This window comes from Heloderma suspectum, chromosome 4, assembly GCF_057233095.1.
Source record: "Heloderma suspectum isolate Gila_16-S chromosome 4, 16-S_ref, whole genome shotgun sequence".
NCBI classification, from domain to species: domain Eukaryota; kingdom Metazoa; phylum Chordata; class Lepidosauria; order Squamata; family Helodermatidae; genus Heloderma; species Heloderma suspectum.
This window is the reverse complement of record NC_139461.1, coordinates 237,986,341-238,000,390: the sequence shown is the minus strand read 5'-3', so window position 1 is coordinate 238,000,390 and position 14,050 is coordinate 237,986,341. Positions and strand designations below refer to the sequence as shown.

At 44.8% G+C, this 14,050-nt stretch overlaps 1 protein-coding gene across 12 annotated transcripts in view; it reads left to right on the top strand.

Moving 5' to 3' along the window:
- Positions 1-14,050, top strand: part of SZT2 (SZT2 subunit of KICSTOR complex) — a 103,625-nt gene that overhangs the window by 24,166 nt on the left and 65,409 nt on the right. For all 12 annotated transcript variants that reach the window (XM_084852785.1, XM_084852792.1, XM_084852787.1 and 9 more), the window contains exons 10-14: positions 540-771; positions 9,362-9,491; positions 10,252-10,394; positions 10,647-10,799; positions 12,356-12,470. In XM_084852785.1, the coding sequence (XP_084708911.1) occupies positions 540-771; positions 9,362-9,491; positions 10,252-10,394; positions 10,647-10,799; positions 12,356-12,470 (773 nt within the window). The remainder of the gene's footprint in view (positions 1-539; positions 772-9,361; positions 9,492-10,251; positions 10,395-10,646; positions 10,800-12,355; positions 12,471-14,050) is intronic.

Genomic DNA, 14,050 nt, shown 5'->3' with positions numbered 1-14,050 from the left:
TTGTCTCAAATGCATTTGGACTTTGATTACTCTGTTGGAATATGTTATATCTGCCCTGTAGTCTCCTTTGCATAATGCCAGAAACAGGAGCCAGCTTTGTAAAGTTGCTGCTGAGTCTAGTTTTCTCTTGGGTGTAATGATGGGAGAATCCTGGTTGGTCTCCCAGGTTGCTTTTCTGCAGAGACTGTAGAGGTCGCACAGGACATTGCGCTGCTAGGTGGAGATGGTGGGGCATGTTAAAGTGCTCACTCTGGGCAAATTGGGCAGCATATCAGAGAGCGGGGATGGTTCTGATGGAAGGTCCCTGGGTCCAACTAGGCCCTTGACTCACTGCATGAAGAACTGACATTAGAAGGAAACGTGTGGAGCAAGGTGGGAACTTGCCTGGCAAAGAAATGAGCTGCCAAGGGTCCCGTTCATGAACAGCAAGCCTACACTTCAGCTGTGTTTGAGGTTCTGGTGGAGGCCTAGTGTGTGGGTTGGGGCAACAGGATGATTACCCATAACCCATTTCTTACAATCTTACTGCGTGCATATAGGTGGCACTCAGCTAGAAGTGAAGCTAGTCTTGCTGTGGAAGCACAATATGAGAATTGAATACCTGGCAGTAGCCCCATGGCCCCTGGACCCTTCGAAACGTAGCACATGGGTGGAAGTGACTATGGAGGGCAGCTATGACATCTTGCATGACATCAGCTGCACAATGCGGAAGCCCATCACCAGCCTGTACCGCACAACTGTGATACGCCGCTTTTGGAACACCCTGCAAAGGTGAGTCTGCCCTAGCAGCAGGATGTGCTTGGGCTTGCCCCACTTGTGGGATAGTGACCCTTGACAGTTTCTTTCCAAAGGGTTGGGCAGTACATATGCCGGCCCTCTTGCTTGTTTGAGGGTGCGTCAAAATGAGGCTTTTGGAGTAAAGAATGTATTTCTGAGCTAGAGAGCATTGCTGCTACTGCTTCTCTTAAGCATTTTGTTTTCCCATCTCTTGCCACATGTCTCTGTTCACACACATCCGGGAACTTGCATGTGTACATGTGTAGAAACAAATATGGGGACAAAGGGACCTCTTTCAGTGGTGTGGCATGCGCACAGCAGATGTATGCGCCGTGTTTCAATAAAGGGGATAGCTAGTTCTGAAGTGTGTGTGTCCCCGGGAGGGAATAGCTCAAACAACCATTCAAATCCAAACTTACAGAGTTTATTTTTACAGATTTTATCTTTTAATACACATACATGTACATGTGTTACAAAAGAGAAAAACATGGCTTTGTTAGTATACCAACCCCATAGCACGTGGATTAGTATGCTAGTTTTATTAGTCCTATGTAAAGATAAAGACAGAGATGGAGGTAATTAGTGTTGGCCAAATGAGGAGTGGAAGGAGGCAATATAAAAATGGCCAGGGGATTGGGAGATTACATCTCCAAGGAAAGCTCAAGTACTGGTGAAAATGGTGGACTGCAGGGCACAAATGACTTAGAGGAGGAAATGAAAGGAAAAAGTACACAAGTGGTTATAATTACCTGGCTTCAGAGTAGGGAAACCCAAACAACTTTACTTCCTGGTTTGTCACAGATAGTTGGAAAGAAACTCTGAGCCTGGTTACCCTCAGGTCTCCCAGCTTTTAGTTACAAATCAAAATGGGGTAAAAGCCTTAAGCTGCTTGGGTATTCTTGAGTACCAAGGTGTCCAGGAACAGGTGTCCTGTTTCCCGCCTCCCAGCTGAGCAGAGCAGAGGAAACTGCTTCAGCTGGTCCAGGGACTACAGAAGCAAGCAAGCTCCCAGAGAGCGCGCGAACAGGGGGAGCAAACAGGAGATGGCCAGGGGAGTTGCAGTGGTAGAAGAGACAAAGGAGACAGAGGCAAAGAGGTAAGTGGGCTGCAGGAAGTCCAGGGGGCTGTCCTTTATCCTTCTGAGTGGCTGTGAGCTCACCAGGTGCTCCTGAAATCTCTAACTGAATTGGGGGGGGGGTGGCCTGAGTACTCCCAGCAGCTGTGGGCAGGAAGCTTCAGTCTGTTTCCTGCCTCCCAGCTGAGCAGAGCAGAGGAAGCTGCTCCAGCTGGTCCAGGGACTACAGAAGCAAGCAAGCTCCCAGAGAGCGAGCGACTAGAGTGAGCAAACAGGGGGAGCAAACAGGAGTTGTCCAGGGGGGGTCAAGGGGGAGGCCCCTAACATTTTTTTAAAAAATTATTTGTCTTGTAGCACACACTTCCACACCAGTGGGACTCTGCTTTTAACCTCTACTGAGTAGAGGAGCAGGCACAGGCTAGTCTAGAACAATCAGGAAGCTAGACACAAAAAGGGAAAAGAGGCTATGGAAGGACAAGACTCTCCAGTGGTGGTGACCTGCAAGGTGTGTGCAATGTTTGTTTTCTTGCCTGAGAACAACATGGCCTAAACCTGTAACAAGTGCAAGTTGATCACGCTGCTGGAAGAAAAAGTAAGAGGACTGGAGCAGCGACTGTCGACCCTCGGGGTAATAAGAGAACACAAAGAGTTCTTGGACAAAATGTTGAAACTACAGCAGCAAAGTGAAGACCAGAAGCTTAAAGAGCAACAGCAAGCTGAGGCAGAAGTGGGAAATGCTGAGGTGAGGAAAAATGCAGTAGAGGATATTCCTTGGAAAAGGGTGACAGTTAGGAGAAGAAGAACTTGACGCCACTCTGCACCAGTGGAAGCTGTGGAGCTGTGGAACCGATTCCAGGTACTTGCGGATGAGACTGGAGGACAGTCTGCAGAGGAAGAATTACAGGGGAACCTGCATGAGAGTGAGCAAGAGGCTGAAGGTCAGTCAAGCAGAGGCAATGAAACCCAGGCCTACAACAAGAAGATGAGAAGAGTGGTAGTAGTGGGAGACTCCTTGCTGCGTGGAATCGAGACCCAAGTGTGTCGCGAAGACCCATGGACTCGCCAGGTATGTTGTCTCCTGGGAGGACAGATTAGAGACGTGACTGAAAGGTTGCCTGCACTCATAAAGCCCACTGACAGGTATCCCTTTCTTCTCATCCATGTGGGAACAATTGATACCGCCAAGCGGAGCTACGAAGAAATCATGTCAGACTTTGAAGCTTTGGGAAGGAAACTCAAGAACTTTGGGGCCCAGATAGTTTTCTCATCTATCCTTCCAGTAGTTAGGAGAGGGATAGAAAGGGAAAGAAAAATACTCCGGGTGAATGACTGGCTACGAAGGTGGTGCCAGCGCGAGGGATTTGGATTCTGGGACCATGGGCTATACTTCCTGGAAGATGGACTGTTGGCAAGGGATGGGTTGACCTCACAAAGGCTGGGAAAAATGTGTTTGGCCACAGCATGAAGAACTTCATCAGGGGACTTTAAACTGAATCATACGGGGAAGGGAGACAAAGTTGGGGGTAACAATGGATGACAGCTCATGCAACGCAACAGAGGGAACAGCTCTAATAGTGCCCAATAATAGTCTTCAGACACATGTAGGAGGAAAGCCAGACTACGAAGCACATGGTCTTCGATGTCTATATACTAATGCTCAGAGTATGGGAAACAAGCAGAACGAACTTGAACTCTTAATACAAGAGGGAAATTTTGACTTGATAGGTATAACTGAGACCTGGTGGGATGACTCTCATGACTGGAATACAGCAATTGAAGGATATAACTTGTTCAAAAAGAACAGGAGGAACAGAAAGGGAGGTGGGGTTGCACTGTATGTGAAAAATACATACCTCTGCACAGAAATACAGGAGGAGGAGCTTGGTAGCCCCATCGAGAACATCTGGGTTAAAATAAATGGAGCAAAGAATAACAGGAACCTGGTGGTCAGAGTCTACTACCGGCCACCCAATCAAGGAGAAGACGAGGATGAAACTTTTGAAAAGCAAATAGCCAATGTTTCAAGGAAGCATGATGGAGTAGTAATGAGGGACTTCAATTTCCCCGATATTTGTTGGGAGACAAATTCTGCAAAACATGGCCCCTCCAGGAAATTCCTGACTTGTGTGGCGGATAACTTCCTCCTACAGAAAGTAGAGGAAGGAACTAGAGGATCGGCTATCCTTGACTTGATCCTAACCAACAGAGATAACCTAGTGGATAAAGTAGCAGTTACAGGAACTCTGGGGGAAAGCGACCATGTTATACTTGAGTTCTTGGTTCTAAGGGAAGCAAAAGCCAAGTGTAGTCAAACGCGTACCCTGGATTTTAGGAAAGCTGATTTTAATAAACTCAGAACAATGATCAGTAAGGTCCCATGGCAAGTGACTCTAACGAGAAAAGGAGTACAAGAAGAGTGGGAGCTTTTAAAAAAGGAAATTCTCAAGGCACGATTACAAACAATTCCAACAAGAAGAAAAAGTGGAAGACAACAGAAGAAGCCAATGTGGCTTCACAAAAAGCTTAGAGATGACCTGAAAACAAAAAAGGACACATATAGGAAGTTCAAAGAAGGCCAGGCAGGTAGCACAGAATTGCAGGGATGGCGTCAGGAAGGCTAAAGCTGAGAACGAGCTGAGGTTAGCGAGGGATGCTAAAAGCAACAAAAAGGCTTTCTTCAGCTACGTGCATAGTAAAAGACAGAGGAAAGAAGTGGTGGTTCAGCTATTAAATAAGGATGGCAAAATGATAACAGATGACAAAGGAAAGGCAGAGGTGCTCAATTCCTACTTTGGCTCAGCCTTCTCCCAAAAGAGGGTCTATGACCCCCCTGGCAAAGGCAAAGTACAGGCTGAAGGGGCAGGATTGCAGCTTGAAATCGATAGGCATATGGTCAAGGAACACCTAATTACTTCGAATGAGTTCAAATCTCCAGGGCCAGATGAACTGCATCCTAGAGTAATAAAGGAACTGGCAGAAGAACTCTCAGAACCACTGTCTATTCTCTTTGAGAAATCATGGAGGACGGGTGAAGTTCCAGATGACTGGAGGAGGGCTAATGTTGTCCCTATCTTCAAAAAGGGTAAAAAGGAGGAACCTGGGAAGTACAGACCAGTCAGTCTGACATCAATCCCTGGGAAAATTCTGGAGCAGATGATAAAGCTATCCATCCATAAGCACCTTGAAAACAATGCAGTGATGACTTGAAGCCAACATGGATTTGTCAAGAACAAATCCTGCCAGACGAATCTGATCTCATTTTTTGATCAAGTAACCTCCCTTGTGGACTGTGGGAATGCCGTAGACATAATATACCTCAACTTCAGCAAAGCTTTCGACAAAGTGCGCCATGATATCCTGATGAGCAAACTAGCTCAAAGTGGGCTAGATGAAACAATGATCTGGTGGATCCACAGTTGGTTACAGAATCAGACTCAAGGAGTGCTTATCAATGGGATCTTCTCCAACTGGGGAGAGGTAATGAGCGGGGTACCACAGGGCTCAGTCCTGGGCCCAGTGCTCTTCAACATTTTTATTAATGACTTGGAGGAGGAGGTGCAGGGAATCCTGATCAAATTTGCAGATGACACAAAATTGGGCGGGAAAGCTAATACCTTGGAAGACAGAAACAATTTTTTTTTAAAATACTTTTAATTCTATTTTTAATCTTTGTAAATGAAATAATAGCAACAACCCAATCGATATCTACAGTTTCCAACAATGCAGTATTCTTAAGAGGACACAGCAATAACAAGAGAGAGGTGGGGGAGAACAAAAAAAGAAAAAAAAGAGAGGGAAAAATAATAATAATGAAAAAAAGACAAGGGGGAAGAAAGCAAAAAGGGAAAAGAAAAATATGAAAAAAGTTACTTCAAGGGGTTAAATTTAAACTTCATTACACACAGACTTCAAGTATCATTCTATTAAAAATTATACCTATATTATTGCCATTATTATACTTCAATACAGCATAGATAATCAACCTTAAATTTCAATATCATATCATCAGTCTTATAACATGGAAGGAAGCATACAGTGCATTTCCACTAAGCATATACTGCCCTTCAGTTAATATATAATAATAGAGCTTAAAAATTTAACCAGCTAAAAATATTACTAATCAAAGTCTCATAGTAATGAAAGTAATAATAATAGTAAAAAAAGAAAAGGAAAAAAGGGTAAAAAATAATAACAAATCACTAATATATTTTATACTATCTATATTTTAATAATATCATTTCTGGATATATATATATATATATATATATATATGGATGTGTATTTATCTATATACATCCAAATAAAAATTTTATATAAAGTTATCTAATATAAAAAAGAAGTAAGAAGAAAACAGGAATATATATAAACAATCCTCCTCATTGGCGTACTGCCCGGCCCTTGTAGCCTAAACAAATCCAAAGAACAATCTTGACTGAAGAATTCTCAGCTCATGAAGCTAGAAAATATGTGTCCTTGGTTTTACTTTGTATGCCAGCTAACCAAGCCTCCGCTAATTCATGTTTTAATTTTTTTTCATTTGGCCTTTTTAAAGAATACAAAATATAGCAGGATATTTGATATGATATTGTAAATTCATTTGTCTTGCGTGATTTCTCGCCTTGGTAAATTGCCTTCTTTTGTCAACAATTTCTTTGGTATAATCTGGAAATAGCATAACTTTATCTTGATTTGGCCCTGAAAAAAGTCCTTTCGTTTCTCTAGCCAAACGCAGGGTATGATTTTTTTGTAGAGACTCTTACAAATTGGACTATGACAGTTGCAGTCCCATTGGTGCCACGAGCTGCACCTGGAACATGGTATGCATGCTCAATATCCAGTAAATAATCAGCTGGCAGAGCAAGTAGCTCATGCAGAAATTTATCCAGGAATTTAGGCAGGCACAGCTTATCCCATCAGGCACAGCTTTAATACCCAAGATGTGCAGGATTGCCCTGCGTGAGTATGCCTCCAATTGAGAAATTCTAGCAGACATGACATTATGACCGGCTTGCATTGTAGTTTCTTGCACAGAAATCTGTTCTTGGAGGGCATTGACTTTCAGTATTTATTTATTTATTATTAAATTTATTAATCGCCCATCTGGCTGGTGACCCAGCCACTCTGGGCGATGTACAACATACAATAAAACAGTTTCAAACAATAAAATTCTACAATAAAAACATTTTCTAAAATACCCTAACCCACCCCAAATGCCTGCCTGAACAACCACGTTTTTAATGCACGACGGAAGCTCATTAAAGAGGGGGCATGACGGAGTTCCCTAGGGATGGAGTTCCACAGAGTGGGGGCCACCACAGAAAGGCCCTCTCCCTCGTCCCCACCAGTCTAGCTGTCCTGGCTGATGGGACAGAGAGAAGGCCATCCGAGGCTGATCTTGTTAAGCGGCCTGTCTGGTGCTGCTGGAGGCGCTCCTTAAGATAGGCTGGGCCGGAACCATATAGGGTTTTAAAGGTCAAAACCAACACCTTGAATTTGGCCCGGAAAACAACTGGTAACCAGTGCAACTCCTTCAGCACTGGAGTGATGTGATCTCGCCGGCGGCTGCCTTTAATCAGGCGAGCTGCCGCGTTCTGTACCAGCTGCAGTCTTCAAGGGTAACCCCACGTAGAGCGCATTACAGTAGTCTAAACGAGAGGAGACTAGGGCATGTACTATCAATGGGAGCAGATGGTCGGGAAGGAAGGGGCGCAGCCGCCGTATCAGTTCCATTTTTTGCCAAGAGTTATTAATTAAATCCACAGCCCCTTGAAGGATAGTAATGGAATCTTGAATTGTGTCCAGCTTCTTAGCCTGTTCTGCTAGTTGAAATTACAAAGTTTTTAAATCAGGGCCAGTACCTTCCCTAAATCTGCAGGGTCTTTAGAAGCCTTTAACAAAGCGGAGGCTCGACAGTGGTCTGACAGTTTTCTTCCTTCCCTTTGATGCTGCCATCCCCCTCTTCCAAAGATAAGACAGGGAGAAATAGTTACAAACAGTCACATAAACAGTCATGTAAACAGATTTTGCAGGTCCTCAGATGTTGTTGCTATTTTCAATTCAAAATTACTAACTAAAATTGGCGCTCGTCAGCCCTGAAGTCTCCTCACTACACAGGAGTTTCCAAAACAACTTTGAGTAGATGACACTCCAGAAAAACTGACCTTAGAATGCAGCCCTTCTGCCATTTTGCAAAAGGAGTTGTTATTCCAAGATCTTATCCGGATGGTACTCTAGTTTTCCCTTTTAATTCCAGGGAAAGATGAAAAGGTTTTTCAACCCTTTAAAAGCTGTTTGAGGGGGTGACCTGCAGAGCCTCCGCAGAACGCTTGCCAGAGCAACATGGCACCAACCAGATGGCCGACTGGTGAGAGGGAACGAGCGGGGTACCGCAGGGCTCAGTCCTGGGCCCAGTGCTCTTCAACATTTTTATTAATGACTTGGAGGAGGAGGTGCAGGGAATGCTGATCAAATTTGCAGATGACACAAAATTGGGTAGGATAGCTAATACTTTGGAGGACAGAAACAAAATTAAAAGTGATCTTGGTAGACTGGAGCGCTGGGCAGAAAACCGCAGAATGACATTTAATAGGGATAAATGCCAAGTTCTGCACCTCGGAAAAACAAACCAAATGCACAGTTACAAGATGGGGGATACATGGCTCAACAACATACAAGCGAGAAGGATCTTGGAATTGTTGTCGATCACAAGCTGAATATGAGCCAACAATGTGATGTGGCTGCAGAAAAGGCAAATGCTCTTGCTGGGCGATGACATGGCAGTCGGGTAGGCATTTCCATGTTTCCACAGTTCTCTGGGAGCAACTTCCTTTAATCAGTGGAGGAAGCACATATGCAGTTAGAGAATCGGACTCAAAGAGTGCTTATCAATGGGATCTTCTCAAACTGGGGAGAGGTAACAAGCGGGGTACCGCAGGGCTCAGTCCTGGGCCCAGTGCTCTTCAACATTTTTATTAATAACCTGGGAGGTGGTGGGCTCTCCCACACTGGAGGCATTCAAGAGGAGGCTGGACAGCCATCTGTCGGGAATGCTCTGACTTGGATTCCTGCATTGAGCAGGGGGTTGGACTCAGTGGTCTTGTAGGCCCTTCCAACCCTACTATTCTATGATTCTAATTACTCATGGCCCTTTTGCAGTATTATTCTTGTTCCTGGCAGCCTTCCATGTCTGTTGCTCTGCTGCTGCTTCTGGAACAAAATGGATTTTTGAGCCAAAAGTATCCAGGTAATGTCATTAAAAAATCTGAAGCATAACAACGCCTGTACAGAGAGACAGTGCATCTGAACTCCTCTGTAACACATCTCCAGTGTAGGACAGTGACTGGGCACAGGAGACTATATCATTACCGAGCAAAAAAAAAATCAACTTTGCTTGTAGGGAAAGCAGTAACTGGAGCCAATAAATGTCTGAGGTAGATCAGCGTCCACGTAGCACTGATGTGATGTAAAACCTTATGATCCTTAAGACTGGGGTTGATCTTGTCTTTTCAGTATCAACCAAACCGACCAGATGCTGGTTCATCTGCAGTCATTTGACAGTGTCCCGGAGCACTTCACCATCCCTGAAAGCACTAGAAATGGGGTGCCACTGTTCTACATTCCTCCAGGTTCCTCTACACCGGTATATTCTTTGCTGTCTCTGGCTCTTGCTTGAAAGAATGGAAACACAGTTCTTATAACTCATTTAGCTGCTGCATGTTTGGCGCATTCCTTTCCCCATCTTAGAGGGTTGAGGGCCGTGCTGCCTTATGTTGATCTGCATATCAAAGGGTGGGAGAACCAGGCATTGAATCCTAGTGGTGAGGGAGAAAGGGAGAAGTGGTAAAATGGTAGTCCTCCTTCATAGATTGGCCATAGACACTAGCTTGGTATCTTCAATTATGCTTTGTCACTTTGGTGGGATACTGCATGCGTGGGTCCAATCTTATTACGCCTATCCCAGAGTCATGCTGTTTCTTAAGAATTCTCCTCTGAGTTCCCCAAGACATGTACAAATGTGAGCCCTATTCAGTAAGAATGCTGTGAGAGGGCTTAGATCTTGACTAAACAGAACTGTTACCTCTAATGGGACATCAGGCTAAAAGCAGCAGATTTAAAACGGCTTGGAATCTGTAACTTCTGATGAAGATAATTCTGACTTCCTTTGGGGACCGCATGATTTAACAAACCTTGTCCTAACTGTCTAGCCCAGCCTTCCCCAACCTGGGACCCTCCAGGTGTGTTGGACTACAACTCCCAGAATCCCCCAGCCAGCTATAGCCCAGCACGTCTGGAGGGCCCTGGGTTGGGGAAGGTTGGACTAGCTTGACTCTTTTCTGGGCCAATCATGCAGCCGCCTTCCACCAAGGCCAAAACACAAGTGCATTTTTTCCCCTTCACAGGTGCTGTCCTTGCAGCATAGCAGCTCAGACTCCTGTCACTCGCAATTTGCGGCTTACTGGAAGCCCATCCTGTCTATGGATGCCAACTTCTGGCAGAGATGGCTGCACATGCACCGCGTTGTTACCCTCTTGGAACATGACACGTACGTGCAGGCTGGGCTGCCCTGGTTGTGGGTCCCATGGTTGTGAAAGCAGGCACAGAGAGGGCAAGATTGGCACCAGACCTTGGTACCTTAGCTAGCACTTACAGATGCCTCGTAGCCTATAGCCCTGTTTGTTCTTATCCGCAGCATCCAGGTGATGCTACGCATGTGAATTTTGTCTGAGGGCAGAGGGATGGGAGATGACAATCGTCTTTGAGCAATGGGTGATAACTCTTCTGATATGTTTCACAGGCCAGTCCCAAAGCATTTGCACACCCCAGGCAACAATGGCCGCTACAGCACTATCCAGTGCCGCATCTCGCACTCAGCACTGACTTCTTTGCTGCGTGACTGGAGTAGCTTTGTGCTGGTCGAAGGCTACTCCTATGTCAAGCTCATGCGCAGGTGAGGGGCTTGATACAGAGTGGGGAACAGCTTGGTCTGAGCTGTTGCAGCCCATGCACCATCCAGGAAGGCACAAAGCCCACTGGAGTAGGAGCAGGGGGGATTCTGCATAGGGTTGGGTTTGTTCCCTTTCCGCAGCGATTGGTCAGCCCAGTCCCACGGGATAACTAACTCTTAAGGGGATAATCTTTTCAGGCACTCAGCAGTCTGGCTGTCCTTTAGCACACAGCATATTAAACAATGCTGCAATTAGAGATGTGAAGGCCTGGGGAAAAAATGGAACACTTCAGAAAAACAAGGACAGGTTTTTTCTGTTGTTGTTCCAAGGACCATTTTTGTTTTTTCCCGAAAAATTGAACAGCTTTGGATTATGAAATATTTTCTTTTAGAATCTAAGACAAAGTATTTATACATTGTTCCCCAGCCTTCACCCAAAAATGATTTCTAAAAACTATAATAAGAACCCTTTAATAGAAAGACTAGAGATGTAAAATGTCTGGAAATAATGAAGCCATGGGGAAATACTATTTTTAATCCTCCCTGTAAGATTCGCAGCATAGTTATTTCTTTCATTCCTTATTAAAATTATTGATCTAAAGTATATTTTACTGATAAACATTTATGCTTCGTTTCCCAACATTTGTATAGAGTCACCATTGTGCATTCTTGACAGTTTGGGTTTTGTTCTATAGAGTCCTGTGTTTCTCATGCTGTAGCAGTCATTTAATATACAATAACTACACATTTACTAACTGAGTTTACTTTTAAAAGTTTTAAAATATAATGATGATTTTATGAGCAAACTATGTTATACATAAAATACCTTAAGGAGCAGAAAGGCTGCTTTATGTTCCTAAAGCAGCCCTCCCCAACCTGGTGCCCTCTGGATGTTTTGGACTACAGTTCCCAGCATTTCTGACTATTGACCATGCTGCCTGAGGCTGATGGGAGCTGAAGTCCAAAAGATCCAGAGGGCGCCAGGTTGGGGAAGGCTATCTTAAAGCAACAAAGTGACTTTAGATTTGTAAAGAGTGCTAAAAAAAGTAAGTATTGCTTATTTTTCAATTTTCCCCCAAATTTCCATTGTTTTCTGAAACCCCCTGGAAAAAACCCTGGTTTTCTCCATGGGCTCAAAATTTCTGGAAATTTGACATCTTTAGCTGCAATAGTTATGCTAATTGGAGACTGACCTGTGACATGCTCCAAAATGTAGAATCATTTCTAATAATTTATCCTGGTTTCATGGAACCTGCAATTAGGTATAGCTTGTGCCTCTCAGCACCAAGTCACAGTGACAGTATTCCAAAAGCATCTTGTTCATCCATGCCAAAGCTTTCCGGCCATGTGGGGATGTTATTGGGTTGTCAGTCTCTATGTGAACACAAAACAAGTCCAATTTTTCCCGAACTCTGTTGACCTTGAATTTTTCTCTTTCTCTTTCAAATGGGAGGAGGGGGTTACCAGCTTCAGATCAGAGCTTTTGCCAGCATCTACCTTGAGACTCTATACCACTGTAAAGCCATCCCACCTGCTATTTCTTGTCCTCCATTCTGCAGCTCTGAGGATCAGCCTCCTTTTTCGTTTTACGTGGTGCGGATCATTTCCAAAGCCCCCTGCATGGTTCTTCGGCTGGGATTCCCCATTGGGACACTTGCGAAGATCAGGAACAAGGTGAGTGCTAGATTTTTTTCCTTGGATCCTGGTGAGCGGTCAGTAAAACTGCAGAAAAAACCACTTGCACAGCAAGCATTGGCTCGGTAGGTATTTGTCATTTGGGGTAAAGCTTCAGCACTGCTAAAAAGCCATTCACAATGTTGCCCCTGTACTTTTAACTAGTGCTGTGCCGAACATTTCAGTTCTTCCATTTTCAGCGGGGCGGGGGGGACAAAAACTCTGGCAAAAGAGGCTGGGAGAGGTGAGAATTTTCTCCTCGGGGAAGGGGACAGGCTTTCCACATATCTTTTTAAGTGTAGGCAGTTGTTGAGGGGTCTTTGTATTTTCTTTTTTTAAAAAACACCCCCTTCACTTGCAAGAGCCCAGGACTCTTCTCCAGCCCTGCAGTTCTTGGAGAGGGAGAGGTCACATGGTCGCCTGAGAGTTCAGAAAGAACTGCTGGGCTGGAGAAGAGTCCTGGGCTCCTTTAAGTGGAGGGGATTTTTTTTTTTTAATATAACAAATAGAAAGTAGACTCCCCAGGAATTGCCTCCACTTAAAAAGGTATGTGGAAACCCTGTCCCCCTCCCCAAGGAGAAAATTTTCCAAAGTTATCCTCCCTACAAAAGAGGCAGAAAAAACAATGCCTCTTTCGCAGGGAGAGAAAACGTTCCTGAAAATAGGGGGCAGGATTCGTCACAGCACTGCTTTTAACTGCACCTGAAGGTTGTCCTTGTGCTTACAGACTAGAAGCCTCACCTCCAGACCTAAACAGCAGTAGAACTGTTAGACAAAGCCAGCTGGAGGGCCCACCTTCCCACTCACCTCCAGTGATCGATAGGCTTCTAAAAAGCAAACTCATCCCAAATTGATATTTTGAAGGAGGATTAGCCCTATGCTATTTCTGGAGCTGATCCAGGTCTTGCTGGACATGTTGGAAAGAGGCAGGGATGTGGTCTCTTCCAGGACAGTTTTAGGTAAACAGAGTTCTAGATGAAATTCCCTTGGGGGGCTGATGATCTCATATTTCTGGGCATTGAGTAACATTGCTGGTAACAGCAGGCAGGTATGCTGGGGCGGGGGGGATTCTGGGACTGAGTGTGGGCTGCATCATGGTTTTTAAAGCGGGTGGGGTTCTCCATGAGCAATTTACTGTGAGCTGGCTACATTTGGAGGTCCTTAGGGATACATGACATCGGTGGCCATCCAGCAGCCACCCCAGAGTTTATCATGGAAAAACCGTATTTTCTGAGAGTGCTTAAAGTCCGATTCTTTTCCTTAAGTCGGAAAGTTCTTGGTGGTATAATTCTTGTGCGCCCCAACCCCTGCATTTACCTCGGGTACGCTAGCCCTGCCCAGGGGTGTGCCTTTCACCATCACCCCGGTCAAGGGATGTTTCCTGTCCCTGTGTTTCCTAGCACAAACCAATTAGTGTCTACTCAGAAGTAACTCCCATTGTGCTCAGTGAGGCTTGTCCCCTGAATACACACATCAGCATTTACAGAGATCCCCCTCAATTGAAATGGCACAGATTAAAGCACAAATTCCCTAACGGCTGTAAAGCACGAGCTCGAGGCTCTGATTCTCTGTTGTTTGGT